The following is a 26,626-nucleotide window of genomic DNA, read 5'->3' as shown; positions in this document are numbered from 1 at the left end:
GGTTCCAAAATAAAGGTGCAGTATAGGGCTAAATAATACTCATTTAGAATTATATAATGTATGGAGCTTCTTCCAAGTGAAGACAAACTTGATTTCTTCCAATAATTGTTTGAGACAACATTCTATTCCTTCTACTATGTATACTGATTAGACTGTAGGAGTATGTTTCTGTCTATCAACTTTAACCAATTTGTTAAAAAATTAGGAAAAAGCAAAAGGGGAAAATATTTGCCTATTACATCGTATCTGTTGAACATACTGCTGCTTCCTACCTTATATTCATTGTAGGTTCATTCCAACCAATAAAAAAGGCAATACAGCTTGAAATAATACATGCTCTGTCACATTATGAAATATGAAGTACACAACTAAATCCTAAATTTACAAAAGACTGGAGAAAAATTAGCATTAATGTAGTTGCTAGTTAATTTAAGGATACCCATCATTATTTTAATATGTGAGATTTTTGTAGGAAGTATACCTAAAGTGGGAAATATACCTAAAGTGGGAAACCTTTTTATTTTTGGAAGATGTGGGATTGGTACTTTAAAGGCAAAATACATATACAATGGTTCTATCTTGAAGTCATGGCTTGTTTTTGTGAAGTTTAGCATGACATGATACTGTATTTTTGCCTATCTTGAAGAAAACCAAAGTTGGGGCTTTAAAAAATATATTAATGGCTTGGTTCTTTGGCTTTTCACAGATGAAGAAAGATAAAGTCCCTTGTTCATAACTTATGATAGGTTTGACAAACCATATCACAAATCCTCATTGGCCATTCTAACATTACAGCTTACTGTGATATGTGAACTGGATGTATTGATGAAAAAGGATTTTTAAAAAAGCCCTTCTCTACTCAGTGAGGGACACTGTTTCTACAAGGAATGATTTTCCTTGTCATCCTTCCCTTCTTTATCTGCCCTTGAAACAGGAAATTAAAAAAAAATGGAGGAAAAAATTGGGTTTTACTCATCAAAATGGGGAGAGATGATTGCCGAGTGAAAAGATATACTAGCAACTTCCTCAGCATACATTATCAACTTAATACTGGCACCAATGGTTTCTGCCTTCATCCTCCCTATTCTCTCATTACTTTGTACTTTTCATATGGTAAAATAATGAACAGTAAGTTTAACCAAGGTGAAAGGACTACAGATCTTTGGATGTTGTTCTAGAGTTTTTTGTGACTTATGGATTATTGCATGTTGTTTTGCTGGAATGAGTTTGACTTAACAGTGACTCTTGGAAAAATTCTGTGTTCTCAAAACTTTTCCATTTCAAGACTGTTTCTCTGAAGGTAGACTAGTGGTACTCCATAGTTTAAATATGAATAGCTTTTCCAGATTGATAGGTATCAATGACTTTTTAATAGCAGGACATAATATGTCTGAATTGTGAGAATGTCATGTGATGAAGAAGCCAAAGCTGAGAGAGGTATATAGGGTAGGGTTGATTGTTTAATGAAGTGCTTATACAACTGCCATGAATTATTCCTTGAATTCAATGAATTCATGTGTGTGCGCATGTATGAGAGAGATCAAGAGAGAGTGTATAATTACTTTTTTACACTGATATAGAATAACTTTATGATACAAATGAAACAAGCATTAAACTTTGGTGTTATGTGTTCACAGGAGCAATGGGTGGAAACTAATCAAGGAGAGAAGCAACCTAGAACTAAGGAGAAACTTCCTGACAGTGAGAACAATTAATCAGTGGAACAGCTTGCCTCCAGAAGCAGTAAATGCTCCAACACTGGAAGTTTTTAAAAAGAGACTGGACAGCCATTTGTCCAAAATTATGTAGGGTTTCCTGCCCGAGCAGGGGGTTGGACTAGATGACCTCCAAGGTACCTTCCAACTTTACTATTATTATTATTATAGCAGAAAGACCCACATGAAGCTCAGCTGCAAATCTATGGAAAATTTGGGAAAATTCTAAGGAGGAATAAACTCTTAATTCTACTCCATATAACTATAGGTTCTTTTTAAACAAATTCATATTTTTGCACTAACACTGTTTGGAAAATATTTTCTGTTAAAACATGTAATATTTTTGTTCAGAAATAAACACTTAAACAAATCTATAAACTATTGTATAGAATGTGTATGATGAGGAAAGTAGTATTTTTCCCAAATAAGTAGCAGCATGAGCTATTATGCAAACTTGAAAAATAGCATTTCAAATGATAAATACTACACATTGTCAATTGTTATACCTAGTTGAAAAGAGTAAATCATGAGTCATTGATTCAAATGATTTCTATGAAATTCTGTGCTGGTGCACTCACAAGTAATCCATATAGTAGTCAATGGAACAAATTTCCAGGAAAATAAACCTGCAATCCTGTATCTATCTAAACATGCTGCATTCAGTGCTCGTCAGATCCAGCAGGACTTATTTTTGAGTACCCATATGTGAGGCTACACCATCAGCCTATCAAATTAATCATAATAGTTGCAGTATCTTTGCTACCTTGTTCTTTGTTTTAAAACTAGTCATCCCCTCATCTATTGCAACTGTAGAATAAACTATTAGATGGTTCACAGCTGCCTTTCTGCCTATGGCCTATCTTAAGATGATCTGAATTATTGTATTAATCAGAATTTCCAGCCAACCACAAAGAAGTGAAATACAACAAAAATGTCATTGCTGATTTCTTTCTAGCAGTAAGCTTCTTGTTTGTTCCTCTTGTTCAATTTGAAGGGAAGAAATCAAATTCACTGTACAGGAAACATATATATTTGGTACTGACCCTGATAAGTACTGAGCTCCGACATCTTCAATTGATTAAATTTAGCATTAAATCCTAATTATCTGCTTTTCTTGTCTCAGACCCTAGCCAAATTGGATGTGAATCAGTTCTTGATTCCTCTGGCAGTCCAAACACATCTGGTTTTTCATTCTGCACTTCAGTGCTACAAAAAGAATTGCTTCTGTTTGCTGCCTTATGGCTGTCTCATACATTACATCAAACACCTTCCTGTAGCTTCTCTGTTAGTTAGTTATATTTTTTTTCTGTTTTCTTATGATTGAAATCAAACTGTAAATACATGGATGGAATAGTAAGTTAATGAAGTTAAGAAAGTTAATGCATTAAATAAAACCATTTTGCTTTTTTTGAAAATAGTCCACTAAAGAATGAAAATAAAACTGCAGATGGCAACTGCAATCCTGAAAAAGGGTACCTTCTTTTTTTCAAATAAGTAGAAAAGTTTCTTTTACAAAAATAAAATTACATTTTAGCAAAATCTGTAGTGTTATTAGAACTATGCAATACTTTAGATTTGATTCACAAGAACTGGTTTGAAATTTGTAGATGTAAATGCAGCACCTGTCTATACCTTACTAAAACAGTTATGTCCATTTATAGGACTGAAAAACTGCAGAAGCATCCCCACAGCAGCCATATAGTGTACCACCAGTTGCCTAACAAGGTGTCAAAAACTTGATGACCAAAAAAAAAAGGTAAAAAGTGATAAAGTACAGGTAGTCTTCAACTTACAACAGTTCGCTTAGTGACTGTTCAAAGTTGCAATGGCACTGAAAGAGCAAGACACCTGCCTGCCCAACCGGAGGCGCTCTTCCTCCTGTCCAAGGTTTTATAATAATAATAATAATAATAATAGTAAAGTTGGAAGGGACCTTGGAGGTCATCTAGTCCAACCCCCTGCTCGGGCAGGAAAAAATTGTTTTCATTGTTGTGAGCATTTCTGTTGAGGATTGGTAGCAGGGGTGGGGTGGGGGGTGTTTGGTTTTTACTCCCCGTCTACTGGGTGGTTGCAGCAGGTTTTGGTCACTTCATATGACACTGTGACCATTATAAATATGAATCAGTTGCCAAGCACCTGAATGTAAATCACAAGACCCTGGAGATGCTGCAACATTCCAACTGATCGGCGCTTCTTCTGGGCTCAGCAGAAGCGACAGGATCAGCGCTGAGCTCCAGCTGGAGCCTGGCGCTGATCCTGGCGCTTCTACTGAGCCCTGACAGCCCTGAAGAAGCGCCGATCAGCTGGAAAGCAGCACTGATCCTGGCGCTTCCACTGAGCCCTGACAGCCCTGCAACTCCAGCCATCTCTCACTCAGGTTGTGCTGTGCTGCCACCAGTTCAGCTCATTTCCCTCCCCCGCTACCACTTTTCTAGGATGGTCATGTACCACCTTCCAGGTGCCAACGTACCATAGGTGGTACCCATACTACTGGTTGAAAAGCCCTGATCTAGTGGGCCATGGGCCGTTCAGAACCAGGCTGTGCAAGTGGTGTGCCTACATGTACTCACCTACCACTCGCACAGAACCATGCCCACTCCCCCCTCCTGGGCCGCTAAGCCAGAAAGGCTGGGGACCACTGATCTAGTGAGGTCAAGCAGAGTGAATACACTTTAGATCCCTTCAATTAATCAGTATCCTTTCTTAGGTTCTAGAAAGTATCCCTTATCTTTTGTGGCACCAGCCCTCTAAAAATGTATCCTTCCAGAGAGCCATGTTTCACATCCTGCTGATATTCAGAAAGTCCATAAAAATTAGGTTGTTTTCCTAGGCCTTGGGCAAGGGTTGAATTCCTGTAAGATTACTTTGTTTGCAATAGAGTGGTTGACTTCTGGATGCAGAACTGGACATATGGTTAGTTCATTTTTAAAACATACACTTCTGCTTAAGTGTATGTTACTCAGTGTTGTTTGGAGTTGGGCAGCCTCTAAATTGAAACAAACAAGCAACAAGTCAATCAATCTAAGCTGCTGAATAATAACCTATGATAGAACCTTTCATCTCCATGGCACCCACATTTTTCACTCAATTATATATAAATGTAGCTTTGATACCTTTTCTCAAAGAAATGGGGTTTCTTTGACACAATGCTGAAGGATATTTGAAATTTCAAATCTGTTATATAAAAGTGCCTCTTTTCCCTATTTTTACAAAACTTCCTTCTGTCAATGAATGCAAGAAGCTTCAAAAACAAATAGAACTAAAATAATAACTAAAGACAGAAGGTTTAGTAAGGTACAGATTATGCCAACAATACATGCCACAACAGGATATGAAGCAAGGAAAAACGAGCATAAATCAAAAACAAAAAATACACTACTTGGAAAGTGCATTTGCTAGCATTGCAACATTTTAAAGCAGAATTTAAAGAGAACAACTACAGCAGTCTATAAATCTGTAACGTCTATCCATAAGTGGATCTATTTCCTTATCATTGCCAAAATGCCATGACAAATAGTTCACTATTAAGCTGTGTGTGTATACAGTAGTGAAACGTGTTGCTACAAAAGGCAGCACTACACTTTCTATTGCAGAGCACATGAAAGAAGAGCACAGAATCTGAATTTGATATCATCACTGAAAGATGTGTAGTCACTTCGAGGACAGCAGTCATGAACTGGGCTCTTCTAATTTTGTGCCTGACCTATAATAAAAAAAATGTCTCTGCAGCACTCTATTCCCAATTCCTGCTATCATTTTCTGATGTTCTCCAACAACAATAGTTGCTTCAATAGCAATCTGTTGGGAAAGCTTGTAATTTGCCACCAAATTATAGCACTTGCTAGTGCCACTAGCAATTTGCTTGAAAGTGGCTGTGCAGGCCAGACATTTGGCGAGTTGAAATTCAATCCATATGAAGACACCGGGTTATAAAAGGTTGCCACAGGAGTGCAGGTATAAACTGTACAGTATTTAAAAATCAGTCTCTACAATACTGTTTGGAATAACAGGTGCACAAATGTAGCATTTGTCTGCAACAAACAAATGTGCCCTCGCCTGCAATAGATTGCAGACAGGTGCTAGGTTTGTGCTCCCATGAAACATCTCTTGAAGATCAAATCTGAAACATAGCCTAGCCCCATTTATACAGTATAAATGAGCAAAATTTATAAACAAAGTTAAAACATTTTGCCTCTTTCTATCCCATGGGGAAAAAAGCAAAGAGAATTGGAATAGATGCAACAAAGCAACAGTTTACCTAGTATTTGATTATGTTTTTCTAGTGCAGGATTTTTTTGAATAATGTAATAGCGAGTACCAGAGATTCAAACAGATATGAAGCATATTCACCAGCTTTCTCTAATCTGACACATTCATGATATGTATCCAATATAAGCTCCACATATTTGTCTTGTTCATTGCCATTTCCCATGAAATGAAAATTGGCTTATTTAACAGCTATATGTTATTTTATTTTGTTTTGTTTTGCACTCTATTCCTCTTTTCTTCTTCTTTTGTGGTTTTTCAACCAGGAAAAAAGAAATCAAGTCATAAGGAAGGAAAGCAGATTTTATGGTGACTTCTCCTTTTAATGTATTTTTATTCATTTGTTGCTTTTTCAAGGTTTGGCTCTCAATATTTTCAAATGGGACTGAAAAAGTCTAGTTTGAAATCTGGAAAAACAGCAGCCAGTCAGTGCAGAAACAATATTAATCTTAAATGCTAATGCTGATCTGATACAAAATCGCTCACATTTTAAGTCTATCTATGCATTTAATAATTTGTTGTAAACCATGTAGGAAAGAGTCATTTTAGTTTATGCAAGTCAAAAGTCAGAAAAAGTTGGGTAACATATTTAGACCTAATACATTTATTAAAGTGTGTATCTAACAGCAACACTGGTTAGTATTAAAAAGTGCTACCAGACTCTTTTTAGTTTATCGGCTACTATGTTGTGAGCAACTGCTTATTTTCTGAATCAAAAAGAAGAAATAAACATATTGTAATAAAAGAGCGTTGGCTTACCTGAACGCATGTTCTCAGCATGATGATGAAGAATCCACCAATGGGTTATTTCAGTCCTCCTGCCCAATCAGACTAAGTTGTCAAGTTGTCATGCCCCTCATTGACCGGGACTTCCCAGTTTCATCGACGGCGTAGCCAATGACAACAGTTTGATGTGATGACTCTCAAGCAGGTATCCAGAAAAAAACAAAAAGAGGAACAGGTCCCCAACCCGTACCTAACTAACCACTAAAAGGGAGGGCGTGGATTCTTCATCATCATGCTGAGAACATGCGTTCAGGTAAGCCAACGCTCTTTCTCCAGCATGATGACTGAAGAATCCACCAATGGGATGTACCAAAGCTCCTGGAGTCCCTATGGGTGGGAATCAGTTGGGGCCTGTGAACATGATGGTGTCACTAACTGCTGTAAAATACGTCTACTGAAGGCGGCCTCAGCTGATGCAAACTTGTCCAAGCAATAATGTCTAATAAAGGGAGAAGGTGAGGACCATGTCACCGCCCTGCAAATGTCCTCAATAGACGCTTGAGTTGCCCACGCCACAGTTGTGGCAGCACTGCGGGTGGAGTGAGCCGTCACATGACTAGGAACGGGTAGGAAAAGAGACGTGTAGGCGACTGCAATACAAGCCCTCATCCACCTACCTATAGTGGAAGCTGACACCTTTTGGCCCATTGAGGAAGGCTAAAAGGATATAAACAGGGCTTCTGACTTATGAAAGGGGGCTGTGCGTTTGATATAACAGCGCAAGACTCTCCTCACGTCTAGTGAGTGCCATTGCCATTCCAAGTCATGCGACGGGTGAGGACAGAAGTCCGGGAGAATAACTTCTTGTGCCCTATGGAACACTGTGTTTATTTTTGGAATAAACGAGGGATTTAATCTAAGAACCACCCTGTCCTCGTGAAACATGCACAGATCTGTCCTGATCGATAAGGCAGCCAATTCCGATATACGTCTGGCAGAAGTAATAGCTATCAGGAATGAGACCTTAAGCGACAGGTGCCACAAGGAACATGTTCTAAGTGGTTCAAAGGGAGAAGAGGTTAGTGCTTGTAGAACCCGGGGTAGATCCCAAGAGGGATACCTATGAATCACAGGGGGTTTACTATTAGCGACTCCCTTTAGGAAAGATCTGATGGTAGGATGTCTAGACAAAGACTCTGAAGAGTCCCAAGAAAGTACCGTGGAAAGAGTCTACGGATAGTGTTGGGCGACAACCCCTTGTTAACGCTCTCCTGTAAGTATTCTAACACCCTGGGAATGGTTACCTGTGACAGACTCACATGATTCCTGTCGCACCAACGACAGAAGTTCTTCCACGTATGGTTGCAAATATGGTTAGTTGCCGGTCTCCTGACAGCCTGAATCATATCGATCACTCCTGACGAATAAGACTCCCGAGTCAGGGTGTGGCATTCAAGTGCCAGGCAGTCAACTGAAGCCATTGGGGATCTGGATGCTGAAGATCCCCTTGTGTCAACCGAATGCGGTTGTCTGGAATCCTCCATGGAGCGGAGACGGAGAGGTTCACCAGGTCTGCAAACCATGATCTTCTGGGCCAGTGAGGAGCAATAAATATTACCTCTGCCTGCTCCTCCAGGATCTTCCTGATAACTGCTGGCAACAGAGGCAGTGGGGGAAAAGCATACAAGAGACCTTGTGACCATTGGCTACGTAGGGCGTCCGCCCCCTTCGCTCCCCGTGAGGGGAACCAAGAGAAAAATCTGGGCAGCTGGGTGTTCTCCAGCGAGGTGAACAGATCCACTATCGGACAACTGAATCTGTCCGTGATCTCCCTGAAGACATCCGGATGTAATTTCCACTCTGAATGGTCCACTATTGACCTGCTGAGGAAGTCTGTCTGCCGATTCGCCTCCCCCGAAATGTGCTTTGCCCTGATGGAGAGCAGGTGCTTCTCTGCCCAGGAGCTCAATGCTCGAGCCTCTGTCATGAGGGACTTTGACCGGGTACCCCCTGCCGATTGACGTGGGCTTTTGCCGCCACGTTGTCAGTCAGGACCAGTACATGTTGCCCCCTGATTACTGAGTGGAAATGTTTGAGAGCTAGGTGGATCGTTCTGAGCTCCAACCAATTTATGCTGTGCCTCAGGTCTGCCTGTGACCACTGACCCAGCCATCCGGGTTTGGAGATGAGCACCCCAACCGAAGAGACTTGTGTCTGTGGTCACACTGATGCGACTGGGCTCTTTGAATAGGGTCCCCTTGTGAATGGCCGAGGAAGCCCACCAGCCGAGAGACAGACGCACCTGACGAGGGACGCACACCAACTGGTTGGAGGTACTGGTGTGTTGTCTTTGATATGGAAGCAGAAACCACTGTAGGGCTCGAGCATGTAGTTGGGCCCACGGCACTATCGCTATGCAAGATACCAACTTTCCCAGTAGTTGGGAAAGGAGAGCCAATGATACTGTCCTGTTCCTGCGTACCTTGAGTGCCAGGTCTCTGATACTCCTGCGCCTCTCCTCTGACAGTACACATGACAATTGTCCGTGTCTATTACCACCCCCAGGTGTAACAGATGGGTCGATGGTATTGTCTGGCTCTTTTTGAAATTTATTAAGAACCCATGGGTCTGTAGGGTCCTGATCGTGAGTTCCAAATCCAACTGGGCGGATGTTGCTGACAGCGATTGGATCAGAATGTCGTCAGATAACACTGGACGCGCACCGGAACCAACCTCAAATGGGCTGCCAGAACTGCCAGTATCTTGGTGAAGACCCTGGGGGCGGAGGAGAGGCCGAATGGGAGAGCCCTGTACTGAAAATGACGGTTGAGATAGCAAAACCATAGATACTTGCGATGTGTCGAATGGATAGGAATGTGTAAATATGCCTTTTGAGATCTACTGATGTTAGAAGGTCTCCCCTCCTGATACTGCTTAGGATGGAGTGCAATGTCTGCATCTTGAACCTCCTGTATTGTAGGTGGAGGTTCATCCCCTTGAGGTCGAGGATTGCCCTCCATCCTCCTGAGGATTTTGGAACCACAAATAGGATGGAGTAATACCCCAATCCCCGCTGAGGCAAGGGGACCACCTCTATGGCTTTGATGCCCAGAAGATGTCAGATGGTGTCTTCCATGAGACCTCTTTTTATGGGATTTCTCATGCCTGGGCAAGAGACAAAGTGATCTATTGGAGTGGACCTGAATTCCAGGGACAGGCCTTCCCTTATGGTGTTCAGAACCCAGGAGTCCATGGTCGTGCTTTCCCATTGGCGGATAAAAAGAGTAAGCCTGCTGCCAATGGGAGGGGTACCCTCCGAGTCACTTGAAGCGGCGGAAGGGGCGACCCCCTCTGCCATGGAAGGAAGGTGTGTTCTGGGATTGGTACTAGGATCTGTCCCTATAACCTGCTCTATCAAAGGGGCGCTCTGCCTTCAGAGCAGGGGGCCTGTAGGATTGTCCCTGTTCTGACGTAGATCCAGTCCGAAAGGGAGGAAATGCCTGTTGGTTTTCCTAGCTAAGTGAGAAATGACCTTTTGCTTTTGTTTATTCTCAATGAGGTATGGGGTCAATGCCTCCCCAAACAGTTGGCTGCCTGTGATGGGGGCAATGGCCGCACGCCACTTGTGCTTGCTTTCAGCCCTCCAGTTTTTGAGCCAAAGTAGCCTCCTGGCGACTATGCCGGAAGCCATTGCCTGGGCTGAGTGTTTGGCCGAGTACATGGAAACATCTGCCATATACTCAGATGTTGCTATAAGTTTAGTAAGATCCTGATGGATCCTGACCTCCTCTAGAGGGATCCTGTCCTGTAATTGTCTAAGCCAGGTAATGGAAATCCTGGCAAAAAAGGAGATGGAAGTCACAGCCTTTGCTGCCCATGCGGATGCCAGATGAACTTTGCATTAAGCAAGTTCAGACTTTTTATCTTCCACCTTAAGGGCATCTGAAACATCCGCCGGAAGGCTGGCTGCAGAGAACAGTGGGGCTAGGAATTCATCTACCTTAGGCACCTCCAAAAGGTCAGTCAAATTCTTTGCCATGTCCACGATCTTGCGCTCAGATGCTCCCTGAGAAGGTTGAGCTGCCGGAGATTCCCATTGTCCCTGAATGTTCTTCAGGAATATGGGGGGACATGGGATATGGAGGTGCTTGTCTACCGGTTCGGCAAATAGAGGATTAGAGTCCTGATCAGTGGAAAGCTGAGGGGTCGGAGTTGTAACGGAGGAGAATTTGCTCGCTGCACAGGCCCTGTACAGCAAGGAGGGAAAGAGCGACGCATTGAACAGCTCTGCCATGGGCTGAGACTCATGTGTAGGCTCCTCGCACTCAGACCAGCGGTCCCCACTTTCGTCATAATCTGAGACATTGGAAGACTCGGATTCAGGAGAGTGGGATGGGGAAACCATACCTGAACGATCCAATGGAGGTCGAGAAGAGGAAGTTGGTGCAGAAGAAGGCCCAGGAACTGGTGATGCCTGATGGATACCTGATGATGCCATGGCCTGGATCACTGCCTGCGATATCCCTGATTAGAGCTGGTCTGAAAAAGATGGCTCTAGTGGAGGCCGTAACCTCACAGCCGTTGGAGTGAATGTAACAGTGGGTGCAGATGATGGGCCGGCATATCAAGGTCTTCCCCAAAGAGGGGTGGACCCACCTGACCAAAGGTCTGAGTGGAGACCTGCTGAATTGCGCTCACAGGCGACCAGGCCCTCGATGTGGATGGCAAATGAGCTCCCGTCTCAGGTGATATGGAACTAGAAGGTGTATGACCTTGTTCTGCTGACAAGCATTGGGCCCGGGAGAATTGCTTCTCCAGAGCTCTATGTGTTCGGTCGGCCTGCTTATCGCTTGTCTTGCCAGCCTTTCTGCCGTATTTAGATTTTGCTTTGGCCTTACCTGTAGGCGCCTCAGAAACCGGCTCAGCTTGAACAGTGGTGTTGTCTGTGTCCAAAGGCTGTGGCTCAGTGAGTTGTGCCATGTTGGTCGAAATGCACTCCAGACGAGACTCTGATACTGACTCGCTCCGCAAGAGACGTCAGGAGCCCTCCTGAAGAGGGGCTGACTGCATGTGGATAAGTGTGAGCCGGCCCACTGGCAAACCTGGGCTCACGCTGGGTGCTCTGGGGTGCTCGTCACCAAGGCACAGGGCAACCGTATACCAGGCCTGAGGTCAGAATGGTGACGAAATCACACATGTCTCACAATAGTGGCAATGGTCAGGATCCTGGAGGCAACCACTAGATGCGGAGTGGCAGAACTCAGACAAGGCATGGCAAGCAGGGCCTGCTGGACCTTAGCTTAGAAGTACTTCCACCAAAATTGCTGATCTGATGATTGCAAGTGGATAGTAAATCCTTAAAGTAAATCTTAATTGCAAATTAGGGAGAAATAAATAAAGGCAAGAAATATCAGTGATAGCTGTGAAGAAACTGTATGCAATCAATCCCAAAATGGCGTCCCTGACTGCCCTGGGCGTTTCCCAATGGGAATATTAGGTGACAAAATGGCGGATGCCCTGAATACAGAGGGAGGAATACTACCTCCATGCAGGGGGGGGGGGGAAGGAGAGGAAACGAATCCCTGAACCAATATGAAATTCCAAGTCCAGAAGGGGCAAAAAGGTAAAAGTTCGATTTCTTCAATCCACTAATGAGTAATCATGCCTATCCGCTGTTCACCGTGGAACGAGGTTTCATTCCTTTTAGCGGCAGCCGAAGGAAAGGAAACTTCAAGTAACAGGCTTTCTTTCTAAATTACACCATGCTGCAAGCAGAACTGCTAATAGCCTGAGTTGCTTCAAATAAGAAGTAGTTCAGCGAATCCAAAATGGCAGCCTTTGTGGAAAGCTCTGACCGAGCCTGGTCAGAGAAGAATCCACGTGGCCTCAAAATGGCGGCTGCCAGAAAGAACACGTCCGCTGTTCTAAGGGATTGACTAACTCAGACCCCTTATTCTCTTAAACAAAAGGATCACCCCCCACTTTGATTCTTCTGTTAAGAAAGTGAATTAATTCAGCAAACTGCTAAATTAGGGGAAAAGGCAGAAATACAACTATGCTTCCAAGGAAAGGGAAAGGGAGAAGGAAGGGAAAAAATGGCTAAACCTTCCAGAGAAGGACTAACCAAACTATAATTCTCCTATTCTCCAGGAAGAATCCACCAATGCTTTAACAATATCTAGTCTGACCTGCTATTCCAATGAAGAGAGTCAAGTTATCACATCCTCCTGGGCGAAAGACTAAGACGAAACTGGGAAGTCCCGGTCAATGAGGGGCGTGACAACTTGACAACTTAATCTGATTGGGCAGGAGGACTGAAATAACCCATTGGTGGATTCTTCAGTCATCATGCTGGAGAATAAAACATTTGCACAAAAAGTTTGATATTAACACCGCAATTGTTAGTATGACAATGGTACATTTCATCTAGGGGAATCACTGAATCCATTTTTATGTGGTGTCAAGGATGCTTCTATGGTAATGTGCCACTGCTTGCTCAGGTTTCCCAGTGCAAGGCTGACAGCAACTTCAACAACTCACTGAAGTAGAAGCCCTGATGCTTGCAACTGCTGACTTCATAAGAGAGATACAGTGACTATAGAAGGGCCATTAAGAATTCTTTGCTAAATTAGATGACCAAATTTGAAGTGTTCATGCACTCACAAGAGAAGAATATATTAAGAGATTAAATTCAGTTCTGTTTCCTGAATATTACACTTTACCCATTATTCTATTAAGCTAGCTTGCTGCTCTTCATAGCAATTATTACTAGATTTCAAGTATTCTAAGGTATTTATAGCTATCCTTAAAAAAATCATTACAAGTGAGAATATGAGTTACAGTATTATTTATTTGAAACTAGATTCTATCATTTCTTCCACTTAATAAAGCTACCATAATTTAATCCTGGATGAGAATGCTGATCTAGCCTGTATCACTGAAACTTGGTTGGGAACAAGAGAGGGGCCTTTTCTTTCTGATGTGCCCATTGGGGTTTTTAATGTGACACCAACTGTGATTCCAAGGCAGGTGTGTGTGTGTGTGTGTGTGTGTGTGTGTTGTCTTCTGTGGGTCTCAAGAGACAGGTAATAGCCAGGGGGAGGGGGTTGAATTTGTATAATGCATCAATGGAAGCTTTTCCTGCACTGGGAGGCTTTGCTCATGGTCACTCATGCCTTGGGCATCTCCAAACCTCTGATTGAATTATGTGTTCTATAAGGGGCTGCCTCTGAAGACCACCCAGAAGCTACAACTGATCCAGAATGTGATGGCACTTGTAGTTATGGTGCCCCTATGTTCCTTTGTAATACCACTGTTGTGCGAGCTGCACAGGCTTCCAGTTTCCTTCCAATATAATGCATAAAACACCAATTATGTTCAGAATCTCATATCTGGCATGTGTATCTCACCCAGAACTTCAAAAAGGAACACCACCTTAATTTAGCCCTTTGCTTCAAAAGAACACTTCGATTGAAGCTGTGTTCAAATGAAGCAATCCTTCAAAAGTCCCTACACTCTTAAAAGTATATTTTAACACAGTGGTTCTCAACCTGTGGGTCGGGACCCCATTTGGGATCGAACGATCATTTCACGGGGGTCGCCAAACAATGCAGTCCACCATTTTTTCCCCTTTTCCTTAGCTGTGCTACTCCCTTTTATTCTATTGGCTTTTGAAAGCCAATAGAATAGACTCTCTTAAATAGAGTCTAATTCTATTGGCTTTCAAAAGCCAATAGGAATTGTCCAGGCTGTCTCTGCCCTGCTGAGCCCGCCAAAAGTCCCATTTTGCAAACGATGCTGCACCAGTTGAGTAGTCCTCGACTTACGACCGGTTGAGTAGTCGTCGACTTACGACCGGTTGGGGGTCGCGGCATTAAAAAGGCTGAGAACCACTGTTTTAACAGAAAGCTGGAGAGTTTTATTTAGTATATCAAACTATATTTTAGCCACTTATCTGAATAATTTTTTATAATTTTATAATGAAAACCTAGTAATGTGAAAGTTTCATAATACATGAAATTCACATTCCATTCCATATAGCATGAAATTAATAGGAATGACAAGATGATTCTTACCACGCATCAAATGATCTGGACCATAACTGTGCTTCCTCCAGCAGGCTGGAGGGATTATATCATTCATATATAGAATAAGCCTATGTAGCCTCCTCTTTTTAATACTGCATATAATACAATCCAATAAAATAGCCATTTGATATAATGATCATAACCACAGTATTCAACAATGGTGTTAAGAATTTAGCTGGGAAATTGGGCAGAGAGCTACAAGGAAGCTCTTTAAAGACTGCCCATGTATTATTCTTTACTTATTAAGACTTAAGCATTCCTAAAATATTTATTTATCTGCTTATGTAAAACATGTTTTTTAATGTAATAGCCCCCTTTTTTAAAAAAAATCCCAGAACATCAAGTTATATCAGTGCAAAGATCAGTATTCAGAAATTCCACTCCAACCAATGCAAACTACATGTCAGTACACTTAGTTCATCTAGATATAAAATCCAGTCTCCCTTGTTGCAAGTAATAACATGAGAAAGATGATATTATAAAAGAAACATTAGTAATAAAATTAATAACAAATAATGTTATCCTTTTTAATATCCTTTTCTTGGACAGCAAGAAATTTAATTCCATTTTTTCTTTCTCTGTCATCTAATTGGCTTTTTTTTTAACGTTCATTGATAGTAGGGTAGAAAAGTAAGGGTTTTAGCCCTAGTTCATCCTTATCGTCTTAACAAGTACAACAAGACAAAAGCATTAAAGTAAAATTAATCATGTCAAAGGATTTTAGCAAAAACAAGTGAGACCATGCAGAAAGCATCGCTTTGTCTACTGAAGTCTCGCTCTGATTAAAAACATATAATGAAAGTAAAAATGATACATCATTGCCTTAGTGGCTGATTTTTTTAAAAGAACTGTACAGCTTTGAATAACTCTGTCTCTTATAGGTGACAATTACTTTAGTTCATTTCCAACAAATAAAGCAATTCTTCCCAAATCCTTTGATAATTCTAATTTGGCTTGTCATTTTAAAATAAATTATTTTTTAGAACTGAACAAAGTGCTGCAAATTTTACATAATATAACTAAAAATACAAGCATTGGTACTGTATCTGATTTTTATTTGAACAATTCTACTGTTAAGCAAAGATTTATTTATTTATATCCTGCTTTTATTATTTTTACAAATAATTCAAGGCGACAAGCATATCCAATACACCTCATTAGGAGTACCTAATACTCTTTTTTCTTCCCATTTTCCCAACAACACCAACCCTTGAGATGAGTTGGGCTGAGAGAGACTGTCCCAAAGTCACCCAGTTGATTTTTCATGACTAAGTTGGACCTTGAACTCACAGTCTCCTGCTTTCTAGATTGATGCCTTAAGTTAGACCAAACTGGCTCTCTATTCAATTTCAATGTTCAACTTAAAAAAAAAAAATACTTTGATTCACTATCTTACGTATATTTTGTTGGAAATATTCCTCATTGAATTCACTAGTATTTGAATTACAGATTCAGATTTGCAGCTTTAAAGTTTAATTAATCACATATTTTTGCTGATAAAGTTGCTAACAATGAAGTTTTGTGCTGCTAACCCGAACCATCCAATTACAGTATGTCACTGATAATGCTAATTTATTTAAAATGTATGTCCTATACATGGAAACAGTGGATGGATTAGCAAATCACCACTTCCTACTTAGTCCTCTTTACAAATGCGGAACTTTCTTCTGCATAAAATGCTGGGATCACCTTATGGAAGTCGTATCTTAAATACAAACGTTGCTGTGACATGCATTTCTGCTCATTGTATCCAGTTTGTTAAGGATTTATTGGAGGATACTGACATAGACCTGACAATTATCATTCTTGATATTTTTTAAGCCAAAATATGTAACTGATAACAATGCACAACTTGGAATATAAGTAGTAGTCGACTTACTACCATAATTGGGACTGGAATTTCCACCATAAGTCAAATCAAGTCAAATCACAATGTGACTGGACCTGATTCTGCAACCACTTTACAATGCTTAGCTGAATCACTACCGACATTAAGTGAATCATGTAGTAGTTAAGTAAATCTAGCTTTCACAATTTTTTTGCCAATTGGCAAAAGACGCCACAAATTGTGATCCTGTGATCACAGAACACTACAACCAGTCATAAATGTGAGCCAGTTGCCATGTGATTATGTGACTGTAAGGTCAGACAGTTTCTGATAGTTGTAAATGCAAACACAAATTCTGAGGCCATTGTTAAACAAGCAATCATAAGTCAAGGACTATCTGTACTGGATAAAGTTTCTGTGGAGTTTGCTATATATCTATGCCCATTGCTTTTGCCACCTGTGATAAATACGCTACACAGAATATGTTATTTTGAGATGACAAAGCTCTGGATTAATCATCCAACATCAGATTTAGCAAAAGAAAAAAGAAGAATGTTGGCGAGATGGGAAATTCCAATTTGAGAGAATCAGATGCTGGGTTGCCCAACGTTGGCAGTCTCCTAAACTGAAGGCTGGATCTACATCAATGAAAGCTCTATTCATACATCTAACTGCACAATGATTCTATGGTCTGATAAGGTTGATAGTTATTACGGATAATACCAAAGATATAAGGGCTAATGACAATATTCAGAAAATTCACATGCTTGCTTTTCACTGCAGTTAAGCGTGTCAAAGAGTTTGATAATACAGATTTAGGTTTTATGCAACAATACTAACATGAAAGCGGCAGTGATGGGAAGCAGCAAAGGAACCTGGGTAAACTAACCTTGACCTCCCCCCCCCCAAAAAAGCAAGTAGGCTGGGTGATGTTCATACTCAATTTCAGATTCCTTCCAGTTATCTCATGCTCAGCTCAGTAATAGCACCAAGAAGGAGAACTTAAAACTGCTAGCAATTTAAATTTAAAGTAATTTAAATTGTTGGATTAAGAGTGGGAACAGATCTGATCCTGAATGATTAACGTGTACAATAGCCTTGCCATCTTCAACCATGGAAACTCACCCTGTGACTTTGTGGAAATCACTTTCCTTTCACTAAAATCTACCTTAGCTAAAATTGTTGTAAGGATAAAAATGAAAAGAGATCCCCCTATAAGCCACTGGGTCCAGTGATGGATCTATCAGACAAATACAATGGAAGAGGCTATTATCTTTCCACCTTTAGTAGTGATCATAGTTAACTAAACAGACGGACCCCGAAGAAGCTCCAGTGATTGTACTTTCCTTATGCTCCTGAGGACAGCAACTCTGACAATGTGACATCATATTGCAAACATTTAATACTGGTGGGATATGGAATCATAAAGGAGATTACTGTACCTATTTTCTCAGCATTGCGAAAGTAAATGCGTGGAAATGGCAATGTAGAACGTGCTGCTGGAACCAATGGAAACTTTGGAATCATAGACAGCACCTCAGCCGGAACCACCAGAATAGCGGATTCAGTCAGCTACTTCTTTTTCTTTATATGATCAAAATGATGTTTAGAGGCATTCTTTCCTTTTCTTCATGTTATTTTTATACTGTGATTTGCTCAAAGATAATAACCAAACCAAGTCTCCTCTGAATGCTAGAGGTCACTGGATTGAGTTTGTCAATGGACCTGGCAACTGTTCCACAGAATATCACAGCCTGGAACAGAGGTATGATTTTTAAGATGCCGCTGGCCTACAACACTTATTCCTGCTTAAAAAGCAGGCAGAGAAATTCCTCACTCCTTTCTTGATGGACCTTTGGCAAGGAATACACATCTTCACAACCTGGCCTTCCCAAATACACAGCAAACAGAAGAAATGGTTATCAGATGACAGCAATTTACAACTGAAATAGTGCCTTACAGCCATAAAGTCTTGAGACTGGGGGTAGGGGAACCATTGCAGAAAAGCCTGCATTTCACAGTCTCTCCAAAGTGAAATGAAAATGAAAATAATGAAATAGATTAAGAGTAAATATAATTAAGCAAAGGAAAGATTCTCAGCTTCACAGTTGATGGAAAATATGCAAAGGCTCTCCTGCTGATCTGAGAAAACTGATAGGAAAGGAGGAAAAACTCAGATCATTAAATCCCACCAAAGTCTTTGCAACTGTGGAAGGTGCCCAAAATGACTATGTATAGACACAAATATGCAATACAGAAAGACCAGAGTGAAATCCTTAAGTAACATCGTTTTTTACGAATTATGCAAGACAAAGGATTCCCCCCCCCCAAAAAAAAACTAGTATAAGCACATCAACCTGCAATTTTCTACATGGTACTGAGTATGATAGTTTATATAGAAACTGAAATATCTGATATATTTACCACTTTATGAAATAAAGTCAACTGAAGCAAGTTAAATGTTAGTTTTCCCTATGGAGGTAAAAAAATATGGAAGGAAACTATTCTTCTCTCTTGCATCCACCCTCAATCATGGTTCCATTTGATGTGCTCCATACATAGTTTTCATCTTTATATAAAACAATAAATCATTAATTCTTTATGTTTATGCTCCCTCACTCCTGTCCAATTTCACAGGCACATAAATTCTGAGTCATACTATATATATATATATATATATATATATATATATATATTTGTTTTCTGAGGTTTTCGCGGGTGTTTGTATGTAGGTCTTTGGTTGTTCGGGTTTTCTCCCGCGTAAAATTGGAAGTGTCTCGGCGACGTTTCGACGAAGTCCCATTCGTCATCTTCAGGCTGGTGTTTTCAGCTTCGTGCTTCGAGCAGCAATGTGTGGTCTTAGCTGTTTCTTCCTTTTAACTGCCAGTGGGGGTATGAACTGATTGGGTGGGAGCTTGGCTGTGTTCTGATTGGGTGGAGGTGTGTTCTGATTGGTTAGGGGCGTGGCTGTGCTCTGATTGGCTGGGGGGTTGGCTGTGCTCTGATTGGCTGGGGGGTTGGCTGTGCTCTGATTGGCTGGGGGAGTGTTATGTTTGGTTGTGCTCAGACTAACCTGAGCACAACCAAACATAACACTCCCCAGCCAATCAGAGCACAACCAATCCCCCAGCCAATCAGAGCACAGCCAACCCCCCAGCCAATCAGAGCACAGCCAAGCCCCTAACCAATCAGAACACACCTCCACCCAATCAGAACACAGCCAAGCTCCCACCCAATCAGTTCATACCCCCACTGGCAGTTAAAAGGAAGAAACAGCTAAGACCACACATTGCTGCTCGAAGCACGAAGCTGAAAACACCAGCCTGAAGATGACGAATGGGACTTCGTCGAAACGTCGCCGAGACACTTCCAATTTTACGCGGGAGAAAACCCGAACAACCAAAGACCTACATATATATATATATATATATATATATATATATATATATATATATATATATATATATATATTGCTTGTTGAAATTACGCTGATAAGCTGCTACATGAAATATCATATAAAAGGGTTTCTGCATCTGCAGTGGAAGCTGCCTTTGTTCTCCTTCCTACTACAGACTAGCTCACACCCCAAATCTACTCCCAAATCCATCCTATTATTACCTATGGATCAACCAACTATCTGATACCTTTGATAGAGATGATTTTGTGATGTTCCACGTTGCTCACATAAATTTGTATGGGAGATAAGATAGTAAGATAATATGAAAACTAGCTGTAAAACTTTGACAAATTAGAAACTTTGTTTGCAACTTATTCATGAGATAACAATCTCATCACCAAATTAATTATTGCTACTGATGTCTATTGATGAAATGAGAAGAGACTACATGTGACATCATCACATTAAAAAAAGCTTTAATCTGCTGAATCAAAATGGGAAACTGGAATCACCTTAATATCTTGAATTGCTAAAATATTAATGAAAATATTCAATTAATATTCTTGAATTCCTAAATCTGGAAAGAATATAGTATATTTACCAACATTAAATAAAATTAATCAATGTCAAATTTAAAAGGTAGCAAAAGTAAATTTCTAAATTGGCAGAGTAATATACATAACTATATGAAGATAACATTGACCCAAAGAGAAGTTGGGAGCTAAATAATATTTTGATTAAAGATTGCATTACTTTATGCTAATGGCAGAGATATCCTTCTGGGGCCTTGTTCTTGTCAGCAAAAGTCGTTAATAAAACCCTGTCCATGAAACAGTTACTTCAAATATGGCAATAGATAGATGAGAGGAAATGACAGAGAGAGCTGACAAGCATAAAATACATAATTCTTCTTAAGCTTACCAAGCCTTCTCAGGAACTGCTTCTTTAGGCCATTTTAGCTCTCCCTTTGTCCTGATTAAAAATAAGCAGAACTGTGGGAAGTTCAGCTTGGAGGAAAAATTTGCAGACAGTGAATATAGAAAGGATAACTATACCCTCTACTTTTTCAAATGTCTTTTCTTGCATCCTGCATAAGTGTATCACTCAAAGTCTTAACTAGGACTTGATAAAATGTCATTTTTTATTTTTTTTTAAATGTTAAGATTAACGATAGTTTCTTGGATTCAGAGTTAGCAAGCTGAAATTAATAAAAACTGAAGCTAGATTTTTTGCATTTTTTACAATTGTTATCAGAGAAAGGGGGAGAAAATTGGCTCTTATAACTTACAAATATAACCATACATTTTAATTTCCCAATCACTTGAGAAAATTCTATTTTTCACATAGCAAAGAGGTTGCTTTAATCTGTCTTGAAGAAGGCAATGTCCTCCAAAAGGCAACTCTTGGCTCAACCATGTTACATAATTATTGGTCAGTCTCCAACCTATCATTTCTTGTTAAGTAAAAACTTAATTTCAACTACAGAGACTCTAGATAAATTGAATTATCTGGATCCCTTCCCATTAGTTTTATAGGATGGGATGGAGACTGTATTGGTTGCTATTGTGGATGACCCATGATTAAACTTGGGGGAGAGTGCCTCCATGTTCTGTTTTATCAGCCATGATACCCCTTTTGGGCATCTATGAGGGCTGCCTTGCTGTGGTTCCTTCCATAATGGAGAACATCAAATGGTATTGAGAGGGAAGAAATAAAGCCCTTGGACAATTCAATGTGAGGTGCTTCAGGGGTTGGTCATCCTCCCCATCTTATTCATCATCCACATGAAACCATTGAAAGAGGTCATCCATCCATTTATGGCTAAGTATCATCAATATGCTGATGACACCCAACTTTATAGCTTTACTCCAGGCCAAATAGCAATGGAACTCTTCACTTCCTGAAGTTACAAGGGGGTGAATAGATAAATCTGAATTCAGCAAAACAGAATTAATGCTGGCAAAGGAACTTTCTGGATGGTCCACCTATTACTCCAGATATGGCTGAACATCCCATGAAGGAGCTGGCATACAAACTGGGAGTTCTCATGGACTCACATCTTCTGCTGCAACAGCACATGAAAGCCATGGCCAGGAGAACATTTGACCTTTTGTGAATCAGCCAACTGCACTTTTTACTGGAATAGGAGGTGCTGAAGATAGTGACTCTTGGTTAAACTACTGCAATTTGTTAGGACAGTGCTGAAAAAATGACTTACAATTGGTCCTCACACATAATTATTACTGCATCCCCCCAATCATGCGATCAAAATTTAGGTGCTTGGCAATCAAGACATATTTATGACAGTTGCAGCATCTTGGAGATACATGATTACCATCTGTAATCTTCCTAGCTGGCTTCCACATGCAAAACCAATGGGGGAAGCCAAATTCACTTAAGGACCATATAATTCAGTTAATGACTATGGTAATTCACTTAACATCATGGTAAAAAAGGGCATAAATTGTGATTCACTTAACAACTGCCTCATTTAGTGATGGAAATTCTGATCCTAATTGTGGATCATAAGTCGAGGACTACCTGCATGTTGACTATATATTGAGGTAAGCTAGATTGGAAGAAAATGAGTGGAGTTATAAAATTGTAGGAAGAAACATCAATAACCTGCTCTATGTTGATATTGCTATTCCAATAGCTGAAATGCAAATGATCCGGAAACTCTAATAATGAGAACCAAGGAACATTGTAAAAGTACAAAGACCAACTAATGACAAGTACAGCAACCACCCTTAAATTGACATTGATGATATTGAAGTGGTTCATAGCTTCTGCCTTTTAGGATCAATCACGAATAGTAAAAAAGAATAAGCTGTTAAAAATATATCTTAGATCAGCACTTGGTAAAGCAAGCCAGGAAGGCTCTGGAAAATTTATTCATAATCTGTGATGTACTAATACCTACAAAGATCAGAATCATGCAGGCAATGGTTCTCCTTGAGATACTGTACAGAAAGTTGGATTTTGAAGAAGCAAGATAGAAAAAGCATTTATCTTTTTATCTTTGGTATTGAAGAAGACTACTGAGAATGCTAGGAATATCCCTCCACCCACCAAAAAACCAAACAAATGCATCATCAAACAAATCAATCAAGAGTTCTCACTCAAGACACAAATAACCTGGCTCAAACTGTAATATTCTGGACACATTATGCGAAGACCTCGCTCTCTGGAGGAGACTGTAATACTGAGAAATGTGGAAGGAAAGAGAAAAGGATAACAATGGATAGACTTGATTATAGCCACAATGGGTGTACCATTAGAATACCTGAAGTGTCAGGTTGGGGTCAGATCATGGAGAAGATCTAGCCATGTGGTTATTAAGAGTTAACACTAACTTGATGGCATTTAATTAATCACTTAATCCATATTGGTAAATGCCTCTATATAGCATTTTTCAATTTTGTACTTTTTTCAAGTTCCTACTTTTATGGCTTTAGATAAAATTATTCTTAGGATCAGACTGCTAGAAAACATTTAGTTTTGAAGTCTCAAATTTCACTAGTCTAGCTGCTAAAGTATAGATCTGATTTATGGATGAAAAGTGCTCATTTATAATTTTATCTGAATAGCTTTAGGCAATTCTGACAATGAAAAAGTTAGCTTTATTGACCAATGCAGCTAACCTACCCACAAAGGAACTGATATATATATGCAGCCAATCAACCCCCCCAAAAACATTTATTTGATTCTACAACCAAGTAAGTTTGGAAATTGTAATTGATAAAACAGCAAGTTCTAAATCTCAGGACAAAATTCTTGGTACAAAATACCAAGCTGCCCTTTAAGAAAAGAGATGAACAGAGTTGGGCAACTATAAGTAATAATCTGCATTGCTAAAGGCTACATCAGAAAGAGAGACAAGTCAGACCCATCTAGCATTAGCGTAAGCATAAAAATGGTTTTTGGTTTTTCATTTTCCTTTCCCCCCCCCCTCTATTTTAATTTGTATTGGTCTCATTCTTGTGTTTAAAATTCTCAACAAAAGTATACACATATACAGAGTAATACAGTAACCATACCACAGTAAAAGATACATAATATAATGCAATATAGAATGCCACAAATTTCAAAATACAATATAAATTAGACACAATCCACCCAGAGTCAAGCTTCCCAAACATTGTTAGCTGCAGTGTTTATGATTTGAACAGATATGCAATTGTCCTACAGAAATAACTGTTCTTGTAATTCAGTTTTACTGGACAGTAGCCATAATGTATAACATGCACTGCACTAAAAATGCCTGTTTATTTAGAGAAGTTAAGAAAGAAAGCTTAACAAATTTACGCTAAAACATTATTGAATGATTTTAAGCCAGTTTTAATTTGGGTTTATTCACAGAAAATATATTACTTTCCTCTATCTCAATTTATTTGTCCTTTGTGAAATCCTACTGCTATATAAACAAATTTCTTCAGGGAAGCAAATCAATAAAATGCCTAATTTGATTAGCCATGTTTTAAAATTCATCAAGGTAACTTAACATAAATAAACTGCTTACTTGTCAGTATTTTCCATGTCTTCTTTTCATCATCGTAATACTGAACCAAATTGCTGGGAAGCCGGTCAGGTCCAGGAGGCAGCCCTCCAACCAATAAAAGCATTTTCTTATTGGAACGAATTCTTCACCCCCAAAAAGAGAGAAGATAAATATCTTATGTTACTGGAGAGTGCTTTAGCAATAGCAATCAGAAACCTCACAAGAATTTTCACTGCTTACAATTTTCTATTCACTTTTTTTTGTTTCTTTTTCTTATGTCTCAACAACTTTCTGAATCAAGCAGAAAAAAAATAAACAGAAAAGCTGTGCAGCCCTCTACTTATGGGATAATACATTTTCTTTATGCAATTTGTTAAAGGTTCATTCTAGAATGACCTTTTTCTTCATATCATTCCCTTAAATCATCACTCTTTACAGCTGAACGCACACACGGAATGCTCTGGAGTTGTACTAAGGTTAAGCATTAAAGTTGCATGTCAAAATCGTATTAGGCAAAATTATTATTATAAGCCATTTTAAGCCCAAACAACCATGAAAAAAAACCTAAGGAGATGCCACCTAAGCTAAGTTGTCTATGCCCCAAAAGAAACCATTGAGATAGCACCCTAATAGTACGATGGCCTGGGTGCCAAGTCCCTGACAAGTTTCATAATTGTTACACTTGCTTTCCAAAAATTCTTATTCCATCATTTTATTTCCCAAATGACAGTTTACAGTTTACAGATGTTATTCCACATGGAGGACTTTCAAGTGAGGGAGGAAAACAAGAAACTAGAGGGCAGAAATAAGGGAAATTCTGGGGAAACAGTGAGAAAAAAAGGTCCTGCATAAAAAAAAAAAACATCAAAGATTTCAGCTTTCTTTCCTAAGATTGCAGATCGAAACCAGAACCCTTCTATGTAAAAGCAGTAGATCATCCCTATTTCATTGTTCCTTCTTTCTGTGCTTCTCTTCACTATAGTTCTTACTGTTTACAAAGAGCTGCCCTCTATTGGTCTCTGCAATTTTTGCATCCAAATCTGGTAATCAGATTTGTTGAATGTGTGGGACAAGGAAAATTAAAGCATGTCCTGCATGCCCCAAGTCAGCTGCTTCCCAGCCTTCCCCATGTTTATGCCATCACAGAATGCAAAGAATTTGCAAGCCAACACCCTAATTACATACTTCAAGTTAAATTCCAACATACCGGTACAATTAGAAGCATTTCAACAATAGTTACATATTGTACTCTACTTAAATCTGAATAACCTTTCTGATGATTACTTTAGCCTGGCCTTACAATTTCCTCTGTTCTGCCCCCATGTCATTGCCCCTCCTGTCTTTGCTTCCCACTGGCTATAGCAACACCAATTGGTAAAAATGAGAATGTGATGTTGTTGAGAGCCTCCCCAGAGTGGAGCCCTGCCAATGCCTGCCACTGATCCAGCAGCATGAACCTGCTCAACTGTGCAAAGTCACTCTAATTCCCTCCCTCTGTTTTTCTACCTTCTCCCCCAGGGGGCAGCCACTGAGAAGAGTGACTACCCACCCATCAAGAACTGGCAATTCGCTGCTATTAACCGTGACCGTGATTCCCAATCTGTCTGGCAGTTTTTAAGAACAAGGCTTCAACGTCTCATAGGCAGTAAAAGCTGTAATATGCACCCTGGCCTCCATCGCTATACCTGATGAATGCACATTTCTTTGGAACACTAATGGTCTTAACACAAATTCAAGAGAAGAGAGGACACCTAGACCCCTAGATGACTACTGATTCTTTAATAGTCACTTTACATATAATTGAGTTTCTATCAGCTATACAAAGCCTGGAAAGTAATAAAAGCCAAAAAAGGGGAATCGTGATAAAGTAATTCATTCTAGTATAATAAAAAATAACATACATAGCACAGTATGTGTCCAAAATAATGTATCACTACATCATACCAGTTTTTGTGTTGCTGAGCTACTTGAGATTACCAAAGTTAGTTTCTATTGTTCACTGTATTAATCCTTCACACAACTGTATTAATCCTTAGATTTCCTTTCCATTCATCATTCTGCATTATGACTGAATTATTTGGGCTCATGTGGAAAGTGGGCAACATT

General features: G+C 39.9%; 1 protein-coding gene across 1 annotated transcript in view; it reads right to left on the bottom strand.

The window, feature by feature from the left end:
- KLHL14 (kelch like family member 14) overlaps positions 1-26,626 on the bottom strand; it is an 80,869-nt gene that overhangs the window by 30,565 nt on the left and 23,678 nt on the right. Inside the window, exon 3 of the mRNA XM_039333661.1 lies at positions 24,542-24,663. Coding sequence (XP_039189595.1) covers positions 24,542-24,663 — 122 coding nt within the window. The remainder of the gene's footprint in view (positions 1-24,541; positions 24,664-26,626) is intronic.

The sequence above is a fragment of the Crotalus tigris genome, unplaced genomic scaffold (genome assembly GCF_016545835.1).
Source record: "Crotalus tigris isolate CLP2741 ecotype Arizona unplaced genomic scaffold, ASM1654583v1 scf7180000024506.7606697, whole genome shotgun sequence".
Taxonomy (NCBI): domain Eukaryota; kingdom Metazoa; phylum Chordata; class Lepidosauria; order Squamata; family Viperidae; genus Crotalus; species Crotalus tigris.
The sequence above is the reverse complement of the archived record's forward strand: the minus strand, read 5'-3'. Positions and strand labels throughout refer to the sequence as shown.